Source organism: Neodiprion fabricii, chromosome 2, assembly GCF_021155785.1.
Source record: "Neodiprion fabricii isolate iyNeoFabr1 chromosome 2, iyNeoFabr1.1, whole genome shotgun sequence".
NCBI classification, from domain to species: Eukaryota; Metazoa; Arthropoda; class Insecta; order Hymenoptera; family Diprionidae; genus Neodiprion; species Neodiprion fabricii.
Window position 1 is genome coordinate 12,602,216 of NC_060240.1, and position 23,533 is coordinate 12,625,748.

General features: G+C 36.0%; 4 protein-coding genes across 6 annotated transcripts; 2 read left to right on the forward strand and 2 right to left on the reverse strand.

The window, feature by feature from the left end:
- Positions 1–1,070: 1,070 nt before the first annotated feature.
- LOC124175262 (conserved oligomeric Golgi complex subunit 4) lies at positions 1,071–5,607 on the reverse strand. Its single transcript, XM_046555323.1, has 11 exons — positions 5,282–5,607; positions 5,074–5,221; positions 4,787–4,984; positions 3,854–4,228; positions 3,570–3,778; positions 3,241–3,436; positions 2,855–3,102; positions 2,280–2,502; positions 1,851–2,117; positions 1,579–1,764; positions 1,071–1,409 (listed from the first exon to the last, which is right to left on the reverse strand). Exons 2-11 carry the CDS (start codon positions 5,134–5,136, stop codon positions 1,152–1,154), a joined length of 2,223 nt encoding a protein of 740 aa, XP_046411279.1. The 5' UTR covers positions 5,137–5,221; positions 5,282–5,607; the 3' UTR covers positions 1,071–1,151.
- Positions 5,608–5,708: 101 nt separating this feature from the next.
- LOC124175268 (solute carrier family 66 member 2) lies at positions 5,709–11,404 on the forward strand. 2 transcript variants are annotated; one of them, XM_046555331.1, is made up of 7 exons: positions 5,709–6,250; positions 6,329–6,465; positions 6,693–6,876; positions 7,709–7,817; positions 8,990–9,112; positions 9,227–9,434; positions 9,518–11,404. In XM_046555331.1, exons 1-7 carry the CDS (start codon positions 6,048–6,050, stop codon positions 9,778–9,780), a joined length of 1,227 nt encoding a protein of 408 aa, XP_046411287.1. In that variant the 5' UTR covers positions 5,709–6,047; the 3' UTR covers positions 9,781–11,404. The 2 variants fall into 2 exon arrangements, with proteins under 2 accessions (XP_046411287.1, XP_046411286.1); XM_046555330.1 differs by having other exon boundaries at positions 5,711–6,250; positions 6,660–6,876.
- A 122-nt stretch (positions 11,405–11,526) lies between these two features.
- LOC124175263 (lysine--tRNA ligase) lies at positions 11,527–16,600 on the forward strand. 2 transcript variants are annotated; one of them, XM_046555325.1, is made up of 8 exons: positions 11,527–11,718; positions 12,265–12,403; positions 13,709–14,155; positions 14,232–14,477; positions 14,726–15,148; positions 15,785–15,978; positions 16,141–16,303; positions 16,376–16,600. In XM_046555325.1, the coding sequence occupies exons 1-8, from the start codon at positions 11,681–11,683 to the stop codon at positions 16,460–16,462; spliced, it is 1,737 nt and encodes a 578-aa protein (XP_046411281.1). In that variant the 5' UTR covers positions 11,527–11,680; the 3' UTR covers positions 16,463–16,600. The 2 variants fall into 2 exon arrangements, with proteins under 2 accessions (XP_046411281.1, XP_046411280.1); XM_046555324.1 differs by lacking the exon at positions 11,527–11,718 and adding an exon at positions 11,833–12,147.
- Positions 16,400–22,034, reverse strand: LOC124175270 (deubiquitinase OTUD6B). The gene is made up of 4 exons (XM_046555337.1): positions 21,734–22,034; positions 18,194–18,578; positions 17,755–17,974; positions 16,400–17,014 (listed from the first exon to the last, which is right to left on the reverse strand). The coding sequence occupies exons 1-4, from the start codon at positions 21,801–21,803 to the stop codon at positions 16,826–16,828; spliced, it is 864 nt and encodes a 287-aa protein (XP_046411293.1). The 5' UTR covers positions 21,804–22,034; the 3' UTR covers positions 16,400–16,825.
- Between the last annotated feature and the right edge of the window lie 1,499 nt (positions 22,035–23,533).

The window sequence follows — 23,533 nt, forward strand, 5'->3', positions numbered from 1 at the left end:
TTTGAGCAAAAATAAAATTTGTTGGTATAGGGAATGCATTACATTATTGATTAAAAATTTGTAAAACGTTTGTGAAGAACAAAATGGTGTTATGCATTCCGAAAAATAGAAAACGGGTAATATTTATAAATATTATCTATTTACAGTGAAATTACATTACTGTGGAAAATTCATAACAAGTTTCAAGTAATTCTAATCAGAAATGTATGTTGTAAAATACAACAATTAGTTTTACTTCTTTTAGCTGTAACTAAAAAAGAACATATAGCATGAAATTCGAATTTTGCTCAATTGTACTTTTGGATAAAAGTAATTTTTTGTAGAAATAATTTAAGGTGACAAAATATTTCGTTACGATACACCAGAACTTAGGTTTATGAATATTTAACCACAAAGCAAGCAGCTGTTTACTAATTAATGCTAAAACAGCTTGTTTGTCATCTTGAAATTGCCTCAAATAGAACATATCAGTTTCATCAATAAATTTCCAAGTGCACATCTGAGGAAGCAAGGAAATATCGTATCTCCGATATGCAGGATTATCCGGAAATGACCATTTGCCGCATAAATCATCGTAAGATATCTCTATTCCAATATTAGGAGCCGAGGAAATTTTTCTAGCCAAAAATTGTTCATCCATCGAACAAATTAAAGGCTGCGATGCAAAATTTCTTTTTACACATTCAGCAGATCCTTTCTCTTGCAGCAAGATATTGCAGTCATATGCTGTCGGATTCACAGTATCTTTCTCTTTTACAATTTCACCTGAATCAGACATTGCGCAATTATCCTGATCCCGAATTAAATTTAAATTCAGAGGTTGGCATTCACGATTGTTTATGTTGTGTATCTTAACATGAAGACATGTCGTTTATATTTTGTTTTATGCAATTGAAAGCGATACGCGACCTTTCAAAGCATTTGCAAAGGCTAACAGTGATTAAAAACTGATCGAATGTAGATTATATTTCATAAACTCTGTGCGCATTTAATCGAAATACGGTTTCGTTAAACACTAAAGTTTAGGTGAAACAAGCCGATTTCTCGAGAGGGTTAAAAATCAAAAAGCATTTCTAAATCATAACGTTGTATTGTCATTGTTGTTACACAATTCATGTTCTCGTAAACATGCAAGTAGCTGTAATATCGAATTACAATTTCAATCTCTTGATATCTTCAGGTCTTAAGTCTGTTCTCAGAGACGCGATGCGTCTGACCTCAGCAGGTGTTAATCGCCAGGCGACAGCATCAGCGCCACAGTAGTCAGCGAGTTCCTCAACCTTTTCGACGCTGAGAACGGTTGCGATTTGAGTCAATCTTGCAAACTTGTCACGCACAGACCAAGAAGTTGCTGCGGCTAAGTAGCCTGCCAGAGCTCGTATTTCCTTGTCAAGTACAAGTCCGCCTGCCTGGGCAACGAGAAAACCAAAAATAGTAATTACTCGTAGGCAGATGGAAAGAAAACCCATCAACACAGCCACAATTCGTCGTGATTGCCTGTTTTCACTGAAACCAGAGCTATTTGTGCTATTGTGAGTAGCTGTGCAGATGGTGAATAAGCCTGTTGGAAATATGTACCCTGTTGAAAGTTGATTTCAGAACGACTTTCTCGAAACGGGCGGTAACTTCTGCTGTGAGAATACCGATCAGTGCGTCATAGTTTGAAGGTGTGAGTCCGCCTTTAAACACCTGCAGCAACCCTTCCAAGTTCATCACGAGAGTCTGAACGAACGGTTCCTCGGTTTCATATCCCAGTAATTCATCCTGTAATGGAGTATTTCAATTTCATTTTTTGATCAGAGGCCATTTATTCGATCGTTTTTTACTCGCGGGTATTTTTGCAACTCTACCTCGTTTATGTGATGATTTAATGACAAAAATGAATCCACCCAAGGCGTTACTCTAGGTTTGACAGCGCTTGCACGTAACTGTTCTAACCCATAGTCGACAACCGCACGCAAAGTTGACGTCACGCCTCGTAATCCAGCCAAACAGCTGTCAAATTTACCCCTCTCTTTTTCTCGCATATTGGGAAATGCCGTAGTAATCTCTTCCCCAAGGCTCTTTGTCAATGTTTCGACGTGTTCGATGCTGACGTCCGTATTGTTCAGGTACGCCTGAAATGAGTGTAAATTTGAAAACTTTGTAATGAATCTGTGTTTTGACGCATATTAACGTGTTTTTAAAAACTTATGACAGCGACATGACCAAACGGAGGCAGTCGACAGTCCAAAATCACATCTACTGAAAAGCTTTGAACCCTAAGAAGTAAATACTACCAAAAACATGAGCCGTGCAAGTTCTGTGTCCGATGCTTGTAAACGACCATGCTGTATGCTCGTCTGGAGAGCGTTGTAAGCTTGAGCCAAGTCTAAGTATCCTGCGGGATATCCTTGGCGCAGTCTGCTTCTTAGTTGGCTTGCAAATTCCCCTTCGAGAATGCCACAGGCCATATTAACAACGGCGCAAACACCATCAACGCTCCAGCTTGAGATAGCACGTCTGAAAAATATCTGATAGTCTGAAACCTTGCATCAATTAAGGGGATATGGACAGGTGACTGAAAAAGTGAGTGAATTTTGGGAAATCAAATTACCATTCCTAAACATGTCACCAAGCAAAATGGTTGCTGGTATCATTAACAGCAATGCTTCTTATTAATTAATGCTAATAAAATGATCACGTGAATGAAGCTCGAGTCTCGTACTTTTGAAGAAAACAAATTCTAATCTATTCGTACAGCTGGATGTAGAGATACAAATTCCCAAAATCAAACCACTTTTTCAGCTATCTACTTATATATACACCCTCAATGAATAAACCAGGGAGTTACGCGTTCAAACTACAAACACACCTTACACATTTCCGTACTATGAAGAAAACGTCATCGAGCATACTCGATGTTTGTTGATCTTGGTCCAGTGTGTCCATTCCAACCGCTTTGTTTACACTTTCCTCCAAAAAATATCTCTCCAATGCCAGATAAGCACCTAGCAGCTCCTGCATCGCATGAGCTAGCTCACTTTTACCAATGTACAATTCAAATTCCTGAAGTTGATCTTTTCGCTGATCAATGTTCGCTACACCTATCTCCAAGTCGTTCTGTTAATGCAGAAAGTCAAAGCTTTATAGCATACATTGGCATTATATATCATTTTGGGTACAAGTTCGTGGTTTTGAGGACCCATCACATGTTATTTGACATGTTACTCAACAATCATGAAATACAGTTGGACTCACGCTTATTCTTCTTCGTAGAAATCTGATGTATAGTTCGGCACGAGAATGCATTATTGTTATTTCCCCAAGGAGTAAGTCAAGATCCTTTGGATCAATTTTGTCTGCACTCTGTTTGCGAAGCAGTTCATTTATTGCATGTACTTTTTTCGAAACATTTCTATGTACCATAAATTCTCTGACGATTTTTTTTATTTGCCTACAAATGAAGGCAATAGAATTAATCCTCAAACGGAAGATAGTTGAATACAAAAATCCCTCGATTATAAAATCGAATTTGTGAATGAAACTGTGCAACAATGTGACTAAACATTGAGACGAGTTTATTTTACCTATCACATTCTTTTTGCAAAATAACGACTGTTGGTAGCAACTTTCCAGGGCCGTAAAAAGTTTCTATAATTGGTTGATGAATTTCAATGACTCGTGCGATTCCTTCAAACAAGAGGGTCATTGTGTCCGCGTAAATGACTGATGCTCGTTTGTCTGTCTGTTTAGCGTCGAGTGCAGCTTTCAAGTTTTTTTGTGCAGTTTCTTGGAGCTTGAATGAAAAATTAGATAAGATAAAAAATGTATAGATCATACAAACACTCATTTTATTTTGACAAACAGTTACCTTGGTGCACAAATACTGGCAAAATTTGCTGAGGCCTTCGTTGTGCATTCCCAATAGAGGGAATATTTTGAAAAACCGTTCGACAGACGCCAAGTCTTCGTCTTTTACCGCCTCGTCAAACTTGTGAGTTATGACTGTTCTGAGCTGGTGCGCAGCCTGCTGAAGTGTAACTAGTGAACTTGAAATGCTTGTGTGATCTCCAGAAACGTCTTGAGCTGTTCGCTCCAGGAGTTGCCTATCCATGGATAAATAACGATGCACATGGGCAGCACCTTGTTCATAATCCTCATTCCGTAATGCTGTAGCAACACCTTGACTGCACAGCTGTAAATCGAGAACATCGTGCACTCGATTCTGGCACTCGGATACTCTGCTCTATGAACAAAAAATTATAATAATATTTAAAACTGTAGAAATACTAAGTAAGATTTAAGCATCTGAAAGAACTATGGAAGCGGAAAGGGTAAAAAAGTGAAAGATCGAGGGAAGGGAAAAACGTATAAGAGAAGTTTTGGGCTCACTGAATGCTTATGACATTCTTTGCTAAAGAGAGCAGTCTTATGAGCTCTGAAATTCGATTCAAAATTGTATTCACTTAAACTAATGAAATAATCCAATCTATGAATTTCTTTATTGCTGATTTTTAAACTGAATATCTTTAATGGTTTCAATTTTTTCAATTATGAGGAAATTCTGAGAAAATAATTTTGGCGAGGGTATGTAAGATTAATTTAACAAATATTAGTAAGGCAAAAATAGTAACAATTGCAAAAGGTTTCAGCCGATGATACTGAGTAATTGAATGAATAAGTAAATATATAAATGAATGATCGAATAGATGAGTTACAGCTGAGTAGATAATGTTTAAATAAAACAGTAAATCTTAAAAGAATGAACAAATGAGACGCATATAAAATTATGTGTATATCATACACGTGCTAAATCCAGTCGTCTAACTTTGGCGCTAACATTTTCAGCAAGCCTGTTGGTAAACGTGATCATTTCTCCCAGTTTGTCAGCTTCGGAATGGATTATAGTAAGATTAGGAAGAACTTTACTGATATTCTGCAATTTCGCTTCGACATGGCAATATCTGGACAAAATAAGATCCAATTCATTGTTTACAGCGACCTGCAAAATAATGAAATCGAACATTTATCATTGACTTTCCAATGCATCATACAGTGTGAAAGGTTTAGGAATATTGATTTAACTTGTACCTCCGTGTCAGATAATTTCGCGCATATCTGTTGCAAATTTTCTTCTGTCACTGTCTGATCCATTTCTTTATATTTACATTTACTTCTCCATTAATGCTGATACATGGCTGATACCCTCAACCACACGTCGATCAGGGAACGTTTTTACCTAAATATATATATATATATGCGTGCCACGGTGTAAGCTGGTTTGTATACATATACTTACGTGTGATTCATTATTTTCTATGTCACTTGACATTCTGTACACCCTAGTACGCGGAATTGGTCGTATTCCTAGGGTGAAATTATATCATTGATTGTCTGCACTGACAAAAATTTTGGGTGCGTCTCTCCTTCTCCTGAAAATTGTAAACTGCAAACTATATCTCACTTTCAGGAAATTTTTAATGTTATGCTTCATTATTGGTAAACTTTCTCTGAGTCGTAAAGAATTGTTCAAACCACTGCGTACTACCAAGGAGGACGGGATTCCTAGAGAATCTAATCCAGTTTTTACCACTACACCCTAGCACTATACTAAATTTCTTCAGAGTGAGATAGAGGCCTGTCAACGATGCAGAGCGCAAAAAAGACACAAAACTGATTTCAGTGCTGCCAATTCATTATAGGTGTATAGATACAGTTTTGCAATCTCATGTATTGTGTACGTCACATATACGCATTTATATGCCATCACACACATGCTACACACCATTTAACAACCAAATTCATCCCAGATTGTTTGTTTACAAGAAATATGAATCACCAAACCCTATCATATAGTATATAAATTGAAAGATTACATAGTTTACTATTGATATATGAATTTCACATGAAGTATCTTTGAAAGTTAGGCCTATTCATCTTTACAATAATTTATCATCATGATGTTCCTATAAGGAATAAAATTTCCTATTATTAACATAACCTCAAGAAGATTGATAATTTCTCGAACGTTCAGAATCACCAGTATTTCACAGAGTTCAGTAAAAATGGGTGACATTTTTGAAGGCTATGAAGAATTAAGCATCACAAAGCTGGCTAGCTACGTTGCTTCTGGAGCGATGATATTTGGCGGTGTTGTGCCATACATTCCTCAGTATCGAGAGATTAAACGTAAAGAGGATTCTGAAGGGTTTTCACTCTATGTATGTCTCGCGTTGCTTATTGCCAATACTTTACGCATCTTATTCTGGTTAGTATCTGTCGCTAAGACTTTATACCAACATACTCGTATTTTTCATTTTACTTCTTTCGTTCTTTACATTGTCAGGTTTGGAAAGCATTTCGAAACTCCTCTTTTACTTCAAAGCATACTGATGAATATAACCATGTTAGTCATGATAAAACTATGCATTAGCGTAAAGAACAAAAACCAGATCATCAAAGCAAAGGAGAGAGTCTTCACAGGTATGTGTAAATCGAAAATAAATGAATATATTTACATATTTGCAATTATTGTATTCATATATGTACAATTTTTGTGCTATTGAAGGATTGATTGAAATTCTTACACATCTTTATAACGATATACATATTTATTTACACAATCTAAACAAAGCATAGTTATAGGTAACTCACTTAAAAACAGATAATTTGAATAGATTTGGACATTAAATTCTTTTGGCAATGGACAGACTTTCAATCCTACCTGGATTTTATACTGCTATTTGGAGCAGTGGGTGCTGTGATCACGTATCTTTTTGTGGATGTGTTAATATTTGTTGAGATGGTTGGACTGCTCGCAGTTCTAACAGAAGCAATGCTTGGTGTTCCTCAATTGCTTCACAACTTCCGTAATCAGTCAACGGATGGAATGAGGTGAGGCTTTGTATAATTGATTCTTTCTTATAAACAAGCAACACATACAAAACAAACCGTAGGCTTTCTTCGATATTTTCTGCTGGTCCTTGAAATAATGATGCAAAACAATTGCGTATTCATCTCCATATGTTTGAGTATTTGACATGTTTTATTTTATATGCTGGAAGTATGTATATTAGGGTTTTCCGAAATTTTTTTTTTCTCCTACCTCAAAACTTGTTATATTTAGCAATTTGAAAATTGTTATAAGTGGCTATTACTTGAGGCCAATTTCAAAATGCTTGTCCTGGAATTTGAAGCTTTCCTGTTTAAGTAACATGGGAAAGATGTTATTTCTTTTTTCTGATGTCACCACCGAACTTGAGTACGTTTGAAATTTGTAATTTGAATTTTTACGGTAAAGTGAATAATTTATCTAGTACAGACATGTAAAAACGAAATTAAACAAAAATCCTTTTAGATTTAAAACTTTTGAACCATTTGAGCTGCTGATTTCGCTCAATGGACTCTTTCGCAGAGAATTTAATTTGCTATAAAACGCTCCCAGGATCAATTCTGTACAATTAAATGTGCCTCAGTGGTAACAATTTAAAAGAAAACAACTCCTTCTCTGTGTAATTTAAATGAGAACCTTTGAATTTCGAGAACAACCTTTTAAAATTGAATTTAAGAGATATTCTCCAGTGAGGTGTTTTTTTTTCTTTTTACTGTGTACAAACCGTTTTTGTTTGAGGTCAAAAATAAAATATTGCTTCCAAACGATATACCCGTAAAAAGTTACATCGTTGGTGTCTTTCTGTTTTATCTAACGCATTGATTATGTTCCCAGTATTACAATGGTGGCCATGTGGACCATGGGCGACACGTTCAAAACATGCTACTTCATTGCGCGCGAAGCTCCTGTGCAATTTGGAATATGTGGAGCTCTTCAAGTGATGGTAGACCTTTCCATTCTTAGTCAAGTGTATTTGTATAGAGATTCAACGATTTCCAGTAAAACACAAACACGTTCTGATTAAATATCAGTAATACGTTTGCAATTTGTAAATAACTACAGACTACAAGAATAATTTTTTACATCTACCTTTGTAAATAATATATATTATAATATTATAATTTTATTGTATATTATACGTTAAGATCCCATTAGTACAATTCCATATTTCCAATTTATTATAAATATTATCGATACATAATCACATAATCATTCATGTAATCGGTTCATCTTTTACTATGTAAATACTTATGTATATCTGATTAACATGCAATTAAGAATTCCAACATGGCGCCGAGACTGGCAAACAGCTAACCGTTTTAAATTAATTCAAGAAATTACAAGGCACAAAAAACGTCGTGCAAACTGTTGAACTTTCGTTTTAAGACATTGAGTCGATGTGAATTAAACTATGCAGTAAAAAATACTTTTATTGTTAGGTAGATTCAACCGGAAAAAATGAACACTGCATGCGACACCCAGCGCCATCTTCAGATTAGAAAAATTAAGGGGACAGCTTTCTAGCCTCGTGTGTACTTTATTTTCCACAGTTTATGACAGTTGCCTAAGCAACCAGAAGCGGCAACATGCCGGTGGTTGATATATTTTCCGAGTGCGTGCAATATAAATATAAATCAAATTTACGCTCTCGCGGAACGCTCGTTGTTCTACTTGTTACATTGTCAATACTATTAATTCCAATTATTGTAATTCATTTGACAGGAGGCGAGTTTCCAACTTTAAGCAATACTTGTGTGCAGTTGTAAATTGAATTCCATTAATTGTTTACCCAACTTTGTCTATCGAATTCCAGGTTTTTCGGTCCGGAATTACGCGTACACAGAAAAACCGAATATAATATTTAAACGTAAATATTTATTGATAGCCGAGAGTAACGACAATGTCGGCCCAATTATTTGTTCTACTTTTCGTAGTTACAAGGGTAACAGCATTACGGACAGTTGTACAATAACAAAGGTGGCACATTATTATTAATAAATTATTAATACATTAATCATTATTTTAAGTTGATACAGGTGTGATCTTCCAGTATTGTAAATATGAACAGTGTTAATATTGTTTCATTTATTCAATATTGTTATTTTGAACGTTCAGGTAAAGGAATTTGACTACAATAACGATGGGCTAAACGATGCTTTGAAATTCGAATTGTGTTTCTTTGCAAAAATCCCGATAAATTCCGTCAGGCTTTTACTATTCTTCAACTACGAGTTGAGGGTTTGTTTACTTACCATTAAATTTATTTAGATATACATAATTATCACATGAATGATATCAAAATAATCTGACAGTGACAAAATGAAATTACATTTTATTACTTATGAATTTTAGGAGAGAAATAAACTGGCAATGGAAACAATGGCTGCTCTTCAATACACAATACCTACAAATGTTCAGAGAATCTCGATCGTTGGTGATTTGCGATTGGATCAGAAAATTCTATTGCACAATCAGGGCATCCATGATATTTACAATTATTCTACAGATATAAATGATTTTACACTGTTCGAATTGCTCACAGAAAATGCAAGAAGGAAATGTAAGTTGAACTGATCATTGTATTGTAATTTGAAATTTACAGAAAATTATTATTAATATTTGAATATTGTGTTTGAATTTAAGTCGCGATTCAAATTGCAAATGACAAATTGACGTGGGAGAGAGGATTTTCCGTCGAAAAAGAAACTGTCGTACAAACGGAAATATTTTATTCCGAGGAAATGATTCACTATCGGCCTGGACTATGGGAAGAATTGAAGTGGGCATGGATTCAATACTTCGCAATTTTTTTCCTCTTTGCTTCCGTAGGAAAATATATAATTAAGATTATATTCGTTAAGGGGTATGTTCGTAGTTATGTTATTCCACCATGGAAAGAGAAGTGAATGTGAGATTAATAAACAATGTGACAACATGTACGTAAAATTAAATACCTGTATAAATCAATGATTACGAATGTTGTACATGCATACTGATCTAATGTTGCGTGGTAAAATGTTCTGATAAACATCGATAATCACGTACTATATACTATACCTGAATTACAAGATATGGCGTGGATCATGTAAGAGAAAATTTTGCAACTGTTGGTTCCACGATATTCTAGTTATCGTTTTGGAAAGCCGGAAGCCTTTTTTCCAACTAGTAAAACATGTTCCTCAAAATCAATTCTGAGATTAAAAATATTTTTTTTGATTATTGTGCAAAGTTTTAGATGGTTTAAGGATTGTTAGAATGAAGACATGCAGACATATCGACGTAGTTTCGCTAGAATAAACGGTTGCGGGTAGTCAGAAATCGCTAACATTATAACTCTTCGAAAGTTACTGCAGAAAAACGGACAAATTTCATTGCATTTTTGCTGCTTTTGATCCTGCGATATTCTGGTTGCCTTATGTATTTGAATTTGTGAGGGTACATTTCGTAGAAAAAGATTCATGCAAATCGAGACAAAAATTCTGAAACAAAATATTTTTCGTCCCCAAAAACCGCAGCGACATTCACTCCTTTGAATTTTCATAAATAAACCTGGCTGATTTTGAAAGATTCATTCACATGCTGTATAGATGTCATTTCGAGAGAAATAATGATTGCACGTAATCGACTTACAATTAGTCTAAAGTCGTGTTTGGTGACTAAAGGTCGTTGGATATCGCGCCATCGTAGTTTCTCGAAATCGCCGTGCTCTATCGACTCGTGGCAGCACTGGTGTCTGATTTTCGCGGATGAGCAGACGCGCACGCGAATTTGTACCAGTCGTCAGAACGACTCGCTTCGGAAAACATGTTCACGATAAGGCCTAAGGCCAATACACATCTAACGTAACGAGGTTGACGAAAACAGTTGTTGTCATAGAGATCGAGAGAACGGCAACGGCTCAAGATTCTCCGATCCTTTGACAGTGAACTTCTGACTGAGGGGACGACGACGGCTCAAGATCGCCCGGTACAGAACACGAAAATAACGCAAAAACCAACGTATCATATACGCGAGATTGTAATGGTGTGAGTCAAACGGGCGACGTACATTTCATTAAGCCGATCTGATATCGTGTAATGATAGGATGTACACATAACGATAATACATGTAAAATAAGACGTTATAATGTCATGGGTTTTTATGCCTCAGGCTTTTCCCATATGAGCTAATAAATTATATTACGATTTGACAGCTCAATCATTCTGAGTTATCATTCAAAGTCATAATAGACCTAGAACTCCCATCCCAGATCATTGAAACCAATACGAAAATCCGAAGTAACTTCGAATTGAAGAAGCTTCGACCATGCAAGTCGCTTGCCAAGGATTGATGTGCAATTAGTGGTGTAAACAAACCCAAGACGGAGAAATAGCTAAGATATACCTATGATATCAGACAATCGCTTGTTCGACAAAAAGCTACTGCCTCAAAAGTAAAAAAATTAGCATTTGCATGAATGTCAAAAATTTTCATTTATGAAATGGAATACAAAAACTCGAAATTTAAACATTGAGGGAGAGCGACGAATCATATAAACCGTGATCCCGCTAATGCGAGCAACACCGAAACTAGACTATTTGAAACAGTACTGTGGAAGTCAAACTGGATTGTCACCTATCCGCGACTTGATTACAAATGTGTATGCCAGTGTTATTAGTTGATAGTTTTGTATTGGAAAAATGTAAAGACTAGAAAGTGGTGAAAAATTCGGAGAAATTGACGAAAATCACAAAAGTGACAGACCTCCTCCAAAGTACAAGGCTGCCAACGTAGTAACACAAGACCCTTTCTCAAAACGTTACCAGCATGGCTGATACTACCGACGGTGAAAAAGTTTCAAAAAAGTGAGTAATTTTGTAAGTTTTTTGTCAACAATTCTGCTAGAATGATTTTCATTTCCCAGAAAACGCGTGACCATATAATCACTACTCAGTTTAGTCACGGGACTCTTGATAATAACCTGAAATAAACGCGTGCCGTCCGTCGCTCTAGGCTCCCACGTTGTCAATCACGATCTCCTGTGTTTTGACATGTTAATCTTGTATTAATTATCAGACTGTACCGTTTTCGATCTCGTACATGAACGTAATTATATTGACAGTTTGAATGGTGTCAAATTGTGTCTAGGTTAGGAACTTCCACGGTATATTCATCATGCTTCGTATCCTAACCAACAAATGCTCTCGCAATATTGGCTCTTCTCTCACAGAACTTTCCTTGTTAAGCTTAGATTCAGTATTTCGACGAATATCCATCCAACAACCTCTTTCGAGGTGGGTAATTGAAATTGAACTTTAGGTCTCATTTCCCACTTAAAAACAAATCAAAATTCATGGGGCCGAACATAACATAACCTAAATTAACCTCACAATCATTTCTGTCCACCTCAGCGAGCTGAAAAGACGTCTAAAGGCCGAACAGAAGGCTAAAGAAAAAGCTGAAAAAGAGACGGCAGCAGCTGAAGTCAAAGCGGCATCCGTTAAGGATAAGAAACCATCCCTAAAGGAAGAGGAGGAAATTAGCCCAAATGTAAGTTAATTACGAAGTTTTCACTTTCAACTGATTGTCATTTTTTTTAAAACTACTTGTCATGTGTTCGTTAATCGATCAAGATCTTTGACTCAAATTATAAATACCCATAATTATTTTAAAATTTTTTACAAAATATTGTTTAGCCTAAATATAATGTTTGTGTAACTGTTGAACCTAGTAACTTGGGGTTTCAGAAAGGTTCATAGACCTTTATAGGTATGGATATATAATATCGTAACGTTCCCTTAAAAATGTAACTGAAAAAGATTTATATGGCATAGTTTCTACAGGTATTCAAAACATTGTTTTTGCATGCATTTATAGAGATTGTATATCAAGTACTGCGTGAGTTGCAATTATTTTATTCTTTAGATTTAACCCAGTAAAATCATGATAATAAATTCTAATATATTAAGGGCAATACTATATAAATATAATAATACTGACCACTTAATTATATCACATTGATGTTCTAAACATTTCTTTTCGAAAACACTACACTGAAAACATTTTCTTGAAAATATTTGTACGATTTTTGTAACCTCCCTTATGTGGTCTGGGTACAAAGAATTTCTAAGATCCAAGGTCATAACGTGACGCCACATTTACCTACCTTTAAAAAAAAAACTATTCATATTGGTGCTAAAATTTTGCATAATTCGTACATCTTTTGTTTTACATTACAAAATATATCATCGATGAACTAAGAACAATTCAGAAGTTGTAATCTGCCTTCTGTTTTTTCCAAACTTCCATCTGAATATGCACACAAATTTTTAGATTTGTATATTGACTTTTATGAGAGGTAATCCACTATTAACATTTGCATATTCAATAAATGAGCAATTACACACGAAAAAAATCATCATGTTAGTGGGTATGGGTAAAACTTCCGATTTCTCAAAGTTTAAATATAATGAAATTTGTTTCCAGAAGTAAGTAAGTAAAAGTGTGCCCCTGATGCAACAGTGCATTTTCAGAAAAAAATTATATTTCCAATTCTAATTTTGCTCACATCATTTCTATTGTATAGTAGTGATGTTTCATTCATGTTCACAATATTTGGTGCAAATAACATTGCTCTATATTTGAAAAATCGTCACTTTTCTTTATTTAACTTTTAATTCAGAGGGTGGGGTCCATTTGTCTTCAACATTACTTAGTTCAACCTTTCAACAACTTGATGTGGTTTTAAGTGAGTTATCTTTTCCGTTATATGCTTTAGAATCGGTTTTGAGTCAGTCTTTTAAGACCATTTCTCCACAGTTTCTGATAGTCTTGTTTCTTTATTTTTTCTACTAGGAATATTTCAAGTTGCGAACACAGGCAGTTAGCCAGCTTAAGGCAGCTGGGCAGCATCCTTATCCGCATAAGTTCCATGTTTCGACATCCTTGGAAATATTCATAGAGAGCTTTAGTCACATTAAGGAAGGTGAGGTCCTAGAGAATGAAACTCACAGCATTGCGGGTCGTGTTCACGCTATTCGTGAGTCGGGGGCAAAGCTGATCTTCTATGATCTGCGAGGCGAGGGTGTAAAAATCCAGGTGATGGCCAATGCGAGGCACTACGAGGATGAGGAGAAATTCTTCTCCGATACAGCTAAGATAAGGAGGGGTGACATAATCGGAATCGTCGGTAATCCGGGAAAAACAAAAAAGGGAGAGTTCTCGATCATGCCGAGAAGCATAACTCTGCTCAGTCCGTGTTTGCATATGCTGCCCCATCTCCACTACGGCCTTAAAGACAAGGTAGATAATTTTACTAACTGTTTTACAATAGCTTCTATGGTTCCCTCAAGATTTTAAACGAAATTTTACCTACCAGGAAACGAGATTCCGTCAACGATATCTAGATCTTATTTTGAACAATAAGGTCAGGCAGGTTTTTCACGTTCGCGCAAAAATAATCGCCTATGTACGCCGATTCCTTGATAACATTGGATTCCTAGAAGTTGAAACACCCATGATGAACATGATAGCAGGCGGTGCAACTGCTAAACCATTCATTACACATCACAACGATCTCAACATGGATCTCTTCATGCGAGTCGCTCCTGAACTTTACCACAAAGTATGTACAACCCAGATATTCTATCTCTCGAAAACGAATACATACTCAATTTGCAGGAGAAACGATTTGTATTTATCGAACTTCACAGAAAGTTACATGTAGCCATTTTTCTGGGAGAAATCAACTGATATTTTTATCATGTTCCCCAACACTCAAATTCATTGTTTTAGTTTATTATTGCAAAAACAAAACCTAACTAACTTCTTTTCAGTGTAATATGCAGTAAAAAAAATATCGTTTTCACCCAGATGCTCGTTGTTGGGGGAATAGATCGAGTTTACGAGATAGGAAGACAGTTTAGAAATGAGGGAATAGACATGACTCACAACCCAGAGTTCACGACGTGTGAATTTTACATGGCATATGCGGACTACAATGATCTGATGACAATAACCGAAGACATGTTGTCTGACATGGTGAAGAGCATTCACGGGACGTATAAGGTAGTTTTTCACCCTGACGGCCCACATACCAAAGGAGTGGAAATCGACTTCACACCTCCTTTCAAGCGGATCCCAATGCTGAAAACACTTGAAACAATGTTGAACGTCAAGCTGCCCGAACCCGATAAATTGAACACGCCTGAAGCTGCAAAATTTCTCAGCAATTTGTGCGAAAAACACAATGTTGAGTGTCCTCCACCGCGGACTACTGCCAGGCTTCTAGACAAGGTGAGTTTAGGTGTTTGAAACACGGCATTAACTTTCCCAAAAACTTGGAATCTCCTTGGAATTTCACAACAAATTGTATTGTTTTCATTTTGGTTCCCGAGACCCTTGAAATGGTAAAAGTTCGGAATATACTTCTTAAATTTTTTTTATTTCTTACATAAAACGCTAACCGTCAGCTGCATAAATATTATGTTATTAGCCAACCTTAGTAGCATCGCGCTAACGTACAAAACTATAGAAGGGGGAGGACTTTGGTTCAAATTCCCAGTGTTTCGAAGAGGGTTTGAGTAGCAACTTGAAAAAATTGTAATGCGAGTTACATTATTCGTATATATTATATATGAATCGGCAAAGTGAAGTTTCAACTCGGTCCGCCTACACTTGGGCAAACTTTTTTTCTGCAATTTTTCATGCTCTCTATGAGAATGTAGGTGTTTCTATTGAACAAATTAAGGTGGCTGCAGAAGCATAGTGATGATTACTGACCACTTCCTTTCATACCCCACACAAACTATAGCTTCTGGGGACAATGATTATTACTATTATTATTATTATCATTATTAAAACATTTAATACAAATCTAATCACTTATCAGAATAAAATCACTTTCTTTCATGTCCGAATAACCCTTTACAGCTTGTTGGTGAGTTCATAGAGGAAACGTGTGTTGATCCAACATTTATTTTGGACCACCCCCAAATCATGTCACCATTGGCAAAGTGGCACAGATCAGCAAAAGGACTAACCGAGAGGTTCGAGCTTTTCGTTATGAAAAAAGAAGTCTGCAATGCTTATACAGAGTTGAATGATCCGCTTGTTCAGAGAGAAAGGTAATATCTGGAACTTTCTCTACGGTCTTCTAATTCATCGTGTCATTTTTAATCTACAAAACCTTGAAATTAACCCAAATCTTTTAAATCGAATCCCTATTCCAGAAAATGTAAAATACACCTACTTCTGAAAGTTTAGTACTATCTGTAAATTGTTCTCAGATTTGAGCAACAGGCAAGCGACAAAGCAGCAGGAGATGACGAGGCGCAGTTAGTTGATGAAAACTTCTGCACTGCTTTGGAATACGGCTTACCCCCAACGGCTGGATGGGGACTCGGAATTGACAGACTCACAATGTTCCTCACAGACTCTAATAACATCAAGGTACCGTATTCTCTGAGTTACCCATACTTGAAAAGACTGAGTAAGTTTAATAACAACCTGTTTCTTCTACAGGAGGTATTATTTTTCCCTGCTATGAAACCAGACGACCCAAACAAAAACCGAGAGACGAATCAGGAAGCTGAAAACAAAACTGATTAACATCTAGGGTCGATACAAAGAATAGTGACTTTATCTAAAATCGAGTGTTACCGGTAACTATTTACGAGCATCATCTCAATTTTAAATCATCATTCTTTTGATTGCAAATAAAGAATCAACTCGTATTATTGGGATAAATATTTTCTTTTAATTGATTAAATCCATTTATGGAACAGCATACACCAGTGAGACTTAATTCATAACAACGAAAACTGATTCAATTTTAGATTCCGAATGCTTGAATAAATGATGTTAAATGACCCATCAATAGTTTGTTCACAATTTTTTTTTTCATTCGTCACTGCGCGAAAAATTTCACGACAATTGTGATGAATGATTGAGGAAATTAACTCGATACGTCGATCAACTTTCTTCGTTTATGGCAAATTTCGTTACGGAATTATAGTGAGCACCGAGTCCGTACATGTGCCGGTGATAAGTCAAGGTGACCTTTTTTCCTTCGTCCTTATATTCCTCGCCTATAACATACGGGGCTCCAGTTGCTTGTATCACTTCAATTGGACACTTCAGAACTTGGGAGAGAACTTGTAGCTGTTAAAATGAAGCATTAAAGCCATCAGTATCGCTTTTATGAGCAAATTATTCAGCATATCTATAAGTGTGTTTCATTTAAAAGCAAAATTTTGTCCCACCTTTACCTGAAAAATTTATAGCACATAACAAAACAAATATTTCCCGGAGGGATGTATCTTAAATCCTATTTTAAAATGTCTTCTCGGAATTCGAAGTTATCTCATTTAAACTTCGTCGGAAAAATGTAATTTTTTAAAAACTTGTCGTTCAAAATCAGTCACACTTATACTGACTTGATCCTGGATTTTGTAAAGAATTAAATTCCTTACAAAATTGTAATTTCCACCAACGACGTTTCAAGCTAAATTTTTTCATAATATGCAATTTTGTGGTTTATAATTTTTGAACCATAAGGACTACCAATTTTTTTCAAGGGACACATTTAGAAAATTTCAATTATCACAAAATGCTTCCAGGATCGTGTTTGTATCACCAAATGAATATAAGTAGTAACAACTTAAGAAATGACACCGTCTCTATGTTATTTAAATAGGCAAACTTTCAATTCAATAAGTGGTCTTTCGAAATTGGATTCAAAATGTTCTTTCACAAGGATTATTGTTTGCTATAGACAAGCCTTACAATTAGACGAAAAAAAAAGTTGCTTTCAAATAAAACTTTAATTTCTACTTAAAAGTGAAAAAAAAATTTACTGAACATTCAAATATGACTAAATTTATTCCAGTACTATTTAATACCTCAACAGCACCGCCCCATGCAGTTGTCCCTGCAACATCGTCGCAATACTTTGTGTATTGTTCAGGAGATAAGGTTTCTTCTGATTCAGCATTGTGTAAAAATGGTACAAAGTCGTTCATATTGGCTTTGAGGTACTCCGAAGTTTTCACCCTAAGAGTCTTGAAGCCCAATGGGATATCTCCAATTTCTCTCAGTTGATGAGAAACCGCGTTGTACAAACTGAAAGTGAAGTTTATGACCATTCTAATGATGATTGTAGCTTGACACAAGTTCAAGTAATCTCATTAAAAAAACTTATCAGAATTCTGGAATATAAAATAATTCGTTGCACAATTTCAACTGCTGTCCAAGAACGTGGTACTTCAGATCAATGAACAGGAAAAAGCGTCCATAATTCTTTTTTTTCGACATAGGAACAATCCATGAGTAAGAATTTACCAATGGCCATCGCTGGGAATTTCATGAATCCGGAGGTGACGTTCTTGGAGTATTTTTATTATGGCTTGTGTCTCGACGTTTCTTTTCCCATTAACATTTTCCGCCTCCTGCTCAATGATCCTCTGATATCTTTCCTTTTCTGCATTGCTTTTCTTGTCTCTTCGCTTCTGCGCTTTTGATATACGTTGTTGCGTCTGTTCTGGCTGGTTATCATCGGCTGAGATATGTTCGTTCTCAACTGGGGCTTCTTTCAATCTTGAGTTTATTATCTCTTGCTCCTGCTTTTTATCCAGATCGATCTCCAGCTGTGCTATTTCCTCAGTTATTTCTTTTTTCCGTTTTTTATCACCCTTGCAGATAGATTTTTTCAAATTCTGGATTTGAGCTGGGCAAAACCGAATAAGAATAATAATAGTCATAGTAATATTAAGAATAGTTATCTAAATTAGAAACAACTTGTGTGATTTGTTACATCTTTTGCCTCATCTTAAATTTTTTTATATTGATTGATGGTTCATTACAGTAAATTTATCATTAATCATGAATATTTTAAACCTTTATAAATAATGAACAGTAATCTTAAGGGGGTATTTTAGTTTTAAACAAAGATTTTTGACCTGTTTTTAGGAATTTTTTATGCCGAACTGATAAATATTTTGCCACATATATTTTATAGTTATTTACTGATATTTAGAGGTACTCTGTAAATATTTTTGTTTAAAAATTATGTTGATTACGGCCGCTACTCGGTAACGCGTGGGAAGAGATAAAAAAAAACGGTACCGCGTGCTCTGCTTTTCTGAAACTGAAAAATCAAAAAGGTTAGCAATTAGTGAGTGTAACTATGGTTAGGACTAAAGAATACGAACGGAAATTGAACTTATTGAATGCCGGTCTCATAAAAATGAAGTTTTAATTTCAGATATTTTTTTTGTCTTTTAATAACAATAATTGTTCTGAATATAGATGAAGGTAATTAAAATAAATTATTTAATAAAATTAAAAATCAATAAAAATAATTTTTCTTAGATTTATGGTTAATTAATTTTTCAAAATTTTAAATAATGTAGTGAAATAATTTATAATTAATATATTTTTGTGTTTTCTTTAATTCATTCGATAGGCTGAAATGTTAATTGGATTGCGATGAAAATTCTTACTTGAAAAATAAATGGTTGCAAAAATTGTAAATTTTTATAGAAATTTTCTATTTTCTACATCAATAAGGGGTTTCTTCTTGTTTCTGCATGTCATGGCATTTCTCAGTTCTGCATTTCTTGCCTGAGAGTAATCTGACCTTTTTTTTTTTTTTTGCTAATAACACCTGTCTCTCAAATCAGCGAACCTGTTATTAGTCTCGTAATCAGCATACACTTTTGTTCGCTGACCAATAGCTATTCCCATGACAAAAAAGATATGTGCAATAACGCTGGACTCTTTGTTAAAAATGGAAACTCCTAGGTAGGTGACAATTTCGATCGTGGCAAGTCCACAATATATGTCCTTTGGGCAAAAATCCAAATCAGTGAGTTCAGAGATACTTTACTATTTTGGATGTTCGCTCCCAAGCATCTTTCCAGTAAATTATCTGTCAGGTTGTCGTAAATCGATCCAACCACTTCTAGAACTTTGTTGTTCAAAGGTGGCCTATGCATAATCTTATCAAGAACTTGTTCAGCCTCTGCATTACATAATATGTGGTACATTCGTCCATTATTTAATACCCATGTTGGCTTTCTTAGCATTGCAACCTTGTATTCATTCACTTCGACACATCTCCCATACACTTTTCTTGATAAGGGTTTCATCGCCATATGGTTTGTCATCTGAAATGCCTCTGAAGGGCTTGCTGTCACTACCTCTGATATACGTTGTGTATTTGATACCATTCTTCTACATTGATCTTAGAAATATCATCTTCATTTGACTGGTGTGCCTGAGATTTATAAATCAGTTGTCTTTATGTTCCTCAGACCACTCATTATATGCATCCTATTCGTTAAATTTTTTTGCATTCCACAGGTTACACCCTTGACAATAATTTGATTTGACAATTGCATCAAACACTTTTTTTTATTGGATTTTCCAATAAGTGTAGAGGTTCCAAATGAAGAACTATAACCTTGTTTCTCCTAGGTTTCATCTTCATTGACAATGAATTCTCTGTCTGGATTTTAAGCTTCAGAATTTAGTATTCTCTCTCCTTCGATTACACTTTTTAGGGCATTATTGAAAACAGCTCTGGATGCGGTACGTAAATTTTTGAGACAGGTGTAGTATATGTTGATGAAAGTAGATGTTGTAGAAAGTGCTTGTCCCAAGTTCATATGCCACAAAATAAATTTACACCTTGGTCAATTCATAATAACTACAATGTAGTGACGATTCAACGATTTACCTCGTATAATTTGACAATAAATCGACATGAATTGATATGTTGTGCAGGGCAATCACAGTTAACTGTAATTTTGAAACCTAATCCACAGCCATGGGTTTGGTCAAAGTACAATTTTTTTTTTTAATATATTTTATACGAATAGGAACTGCCAGCAATTGGCTAAAAATAAAATCTGAAAAAGTACAGTATGCAAGATGCGTGCATCCTTAGTTTTTGTGATTTCTTCAACTTTACGGCTAATGCACTAGTGGAATTTGTTCATTGTTCCGTGCTACATCAATTCCGTGAAATTTCCTCTTCTTGGCTCGATCTGCGTAAAGGGCCTGATATTTTGTACTGCCCTGACCATTCTTTAGTGACTACACTCTGCCTGACAAGACAGAAATCAGCACTACAAACTGTCATTAACATGTGTCTGCTTAACTCGAAAGTAGAGAAAAATATAAACTTACTATAGATCTTGCGCAGATTATGTAGGTACGTATGTGAACGTTGATTTAGGTTTTTGCTTCTATATCTGACCGTGTTGACAAACCTTCCAAGATCCGAAAATTTGCAACAATTTCGAACACTCTATGGCGAAATATATACCTATACGCCACTTACAATAGACTTCCTGCAGAGAAGGAGCACACAGTTGCTTCCATGCTATGTAGTCGAGTTGTGAGAATTGTTATAGCATCACCAATTTTGAGAATTTCAAAAAAATTATTTGACCATTTATTCTTCAGAGCTTATACAGTAACACAGATACTACGCTCATTGACAGGCAACGGGCAAAATAGGTTCTCTGTGTAAATCAAGCAAACGTTAGGTAAAAGAAATAATAGCAGAAAAGTATATTTGATGAAATTGGTATAATCATATGTGCTCCCATGTTGAAATCCTTATAGAGAACGATTGTTTTTACAATGACAAAAATTGGCCAGTGGTTTGACTGAAGCAACCGACATGTAGACAAATGAATAACTCCGTATACAGCATACAGATATTAACGGTATCACCTGTGCCAGGAGTTTTAAGGGTTAAGAAAACAATTTCGTTGAAAAACGGTGAAAATATTTAGACTAGAATACCCCCTTAGATGAGATAAAGCGGTAAAGCATGTGATTCATGTATTCCAAGTCATATTTACATCATACCTTGGAGTTCTTTTCGTTCTTTTTTATGTTTCAGAGACAATGCTTCTCCATTTATCACTTCGTCAGCCATTGTAATCTATGGGAAAATCTTGAAAAATGTTGAGTCCAAATTTCTCAGCCTTCACTAATCGGAATTTACCTCACTCACGACCAAAGTTGAAAACACAGATGACACAGATGATGCATGTCGGAGAATTCGGTGGAACTGCAGTATTCTAATACCACGAAGTGGTAATACTGCCATAAGTTCGGCAGCACTCTTAAAGCATATACTACTGCAGGTAGCGACCCATGCCGTCAATTTCGAGAAAACTGTGTCCGTCGTGATGAGTAGGCGAGACATACATCGCTGGGTTACCCTGCATACTCCATCTCTCTCACTCTGCGTTTGATCGTCTGAAATAAAACATATCGGCCGAATAGGTTGGAGAGAGACGAGGACTGGTGTGCGTCGCATGCATGCTCTATCTCACTCTTCCTCCGTACTTTTTTACCGCCTCTAGTAGTATATACACTAGCACGCGCTTCTACAGGATTCTAGGGATATTCAGGATTTGTGGGTGATTCGCTTTGTGCACAGGCAACATGCCAGAAAAAATTGTTACCCATCCAGCGCGGTACCATCGAGCTTATAGACATAACGGTAGCATCCCAAGACTAGATTTTCACTCGCAGCAAAATTCTGTGGCAATATTTAGCGTTGTTTTTTTCTTCATTTTTGGAGCCGAAAATTTTTGGTCTCAGACTCAATTTGTGTAACCCTTTCCTGACTAATGGACCGCCAGGATCTCAGAAAACGCAGCGAAAACAGCATGGGATCGACAGCAGAGGAATGTGGAGCAAAATTCTTCGTTTTTCGGCTGCAACTTTTGATGCGTTGATCGCAGCGTATTGGGACTGCGCCCAATCGATTACTCTCGCAAAATGACGTCGGAATAGTGCATGGAAAAATTCATTCCGGCACTTTTCAAAATTACGAAAATTTTTGCCTAAAATGCAAAGGGGTTAGCCTTGCATTTTCTTCATTTTTGGAGCCGAAAATTTGTGGTCTCAGATTCAATTTAAATGACCCTCTCCCGACTAATTGGACCCCTAGGAACTCAGAAAACGCAGCAAAAAGAGCGTGGGATCAACAGGAGAGAAATTACGAAGGAAAAAGCACCAGCTGAAATATGTCGAAAACACAGGTCTCGTTTTTCGGCTGTAACTCTTGATCCGTTTATCGCAGCGTATTGGGACTGCGCCCAATCGATTTCTCTCGCAAAATGACGTCGGAATAGAGCATGGAAGAATTCATTCCGGTGCTTTTCAAAATTATGAAAATTTTTGCCAAAAATGCAAAGGGGTTAGCCTTACATTTTCTTCATTTTTGGAGCCGAAAATTTGTGGTCTCAGATTCGATGTAAATGACCCTCCCCCGACTAATTGGACCCTTAGGAACTCTGAAAACGCAGCAAAAAGAGCGTGGGATCAACAGGAGAGAAATTACGAAGGAAAAAGCACCAGCTGAAATATGTCGAAAACACAGGTCTCGTTTTTCGGCTGTAACTTTTGATCCGTTTATCGCAGCGTATTGGGACTGCGCCCAATCGATTTCTCTCGCAAAATGACGTCGGAATAGAGCATGGAAGAATTCATTCCGGTGCTTTTCAGAATTATGAAAATTTTTGCCAAAAATGCAAAGGGGTTAGCCTTACATTTTCTTCATTTTTGGAGCCGAAAATTTGTGGTCTCAGATTCGATTTAAATGACCCTCCCCCGACTAATTGGACCCCTAGGAACTCAGAAAACGCAGCAAAA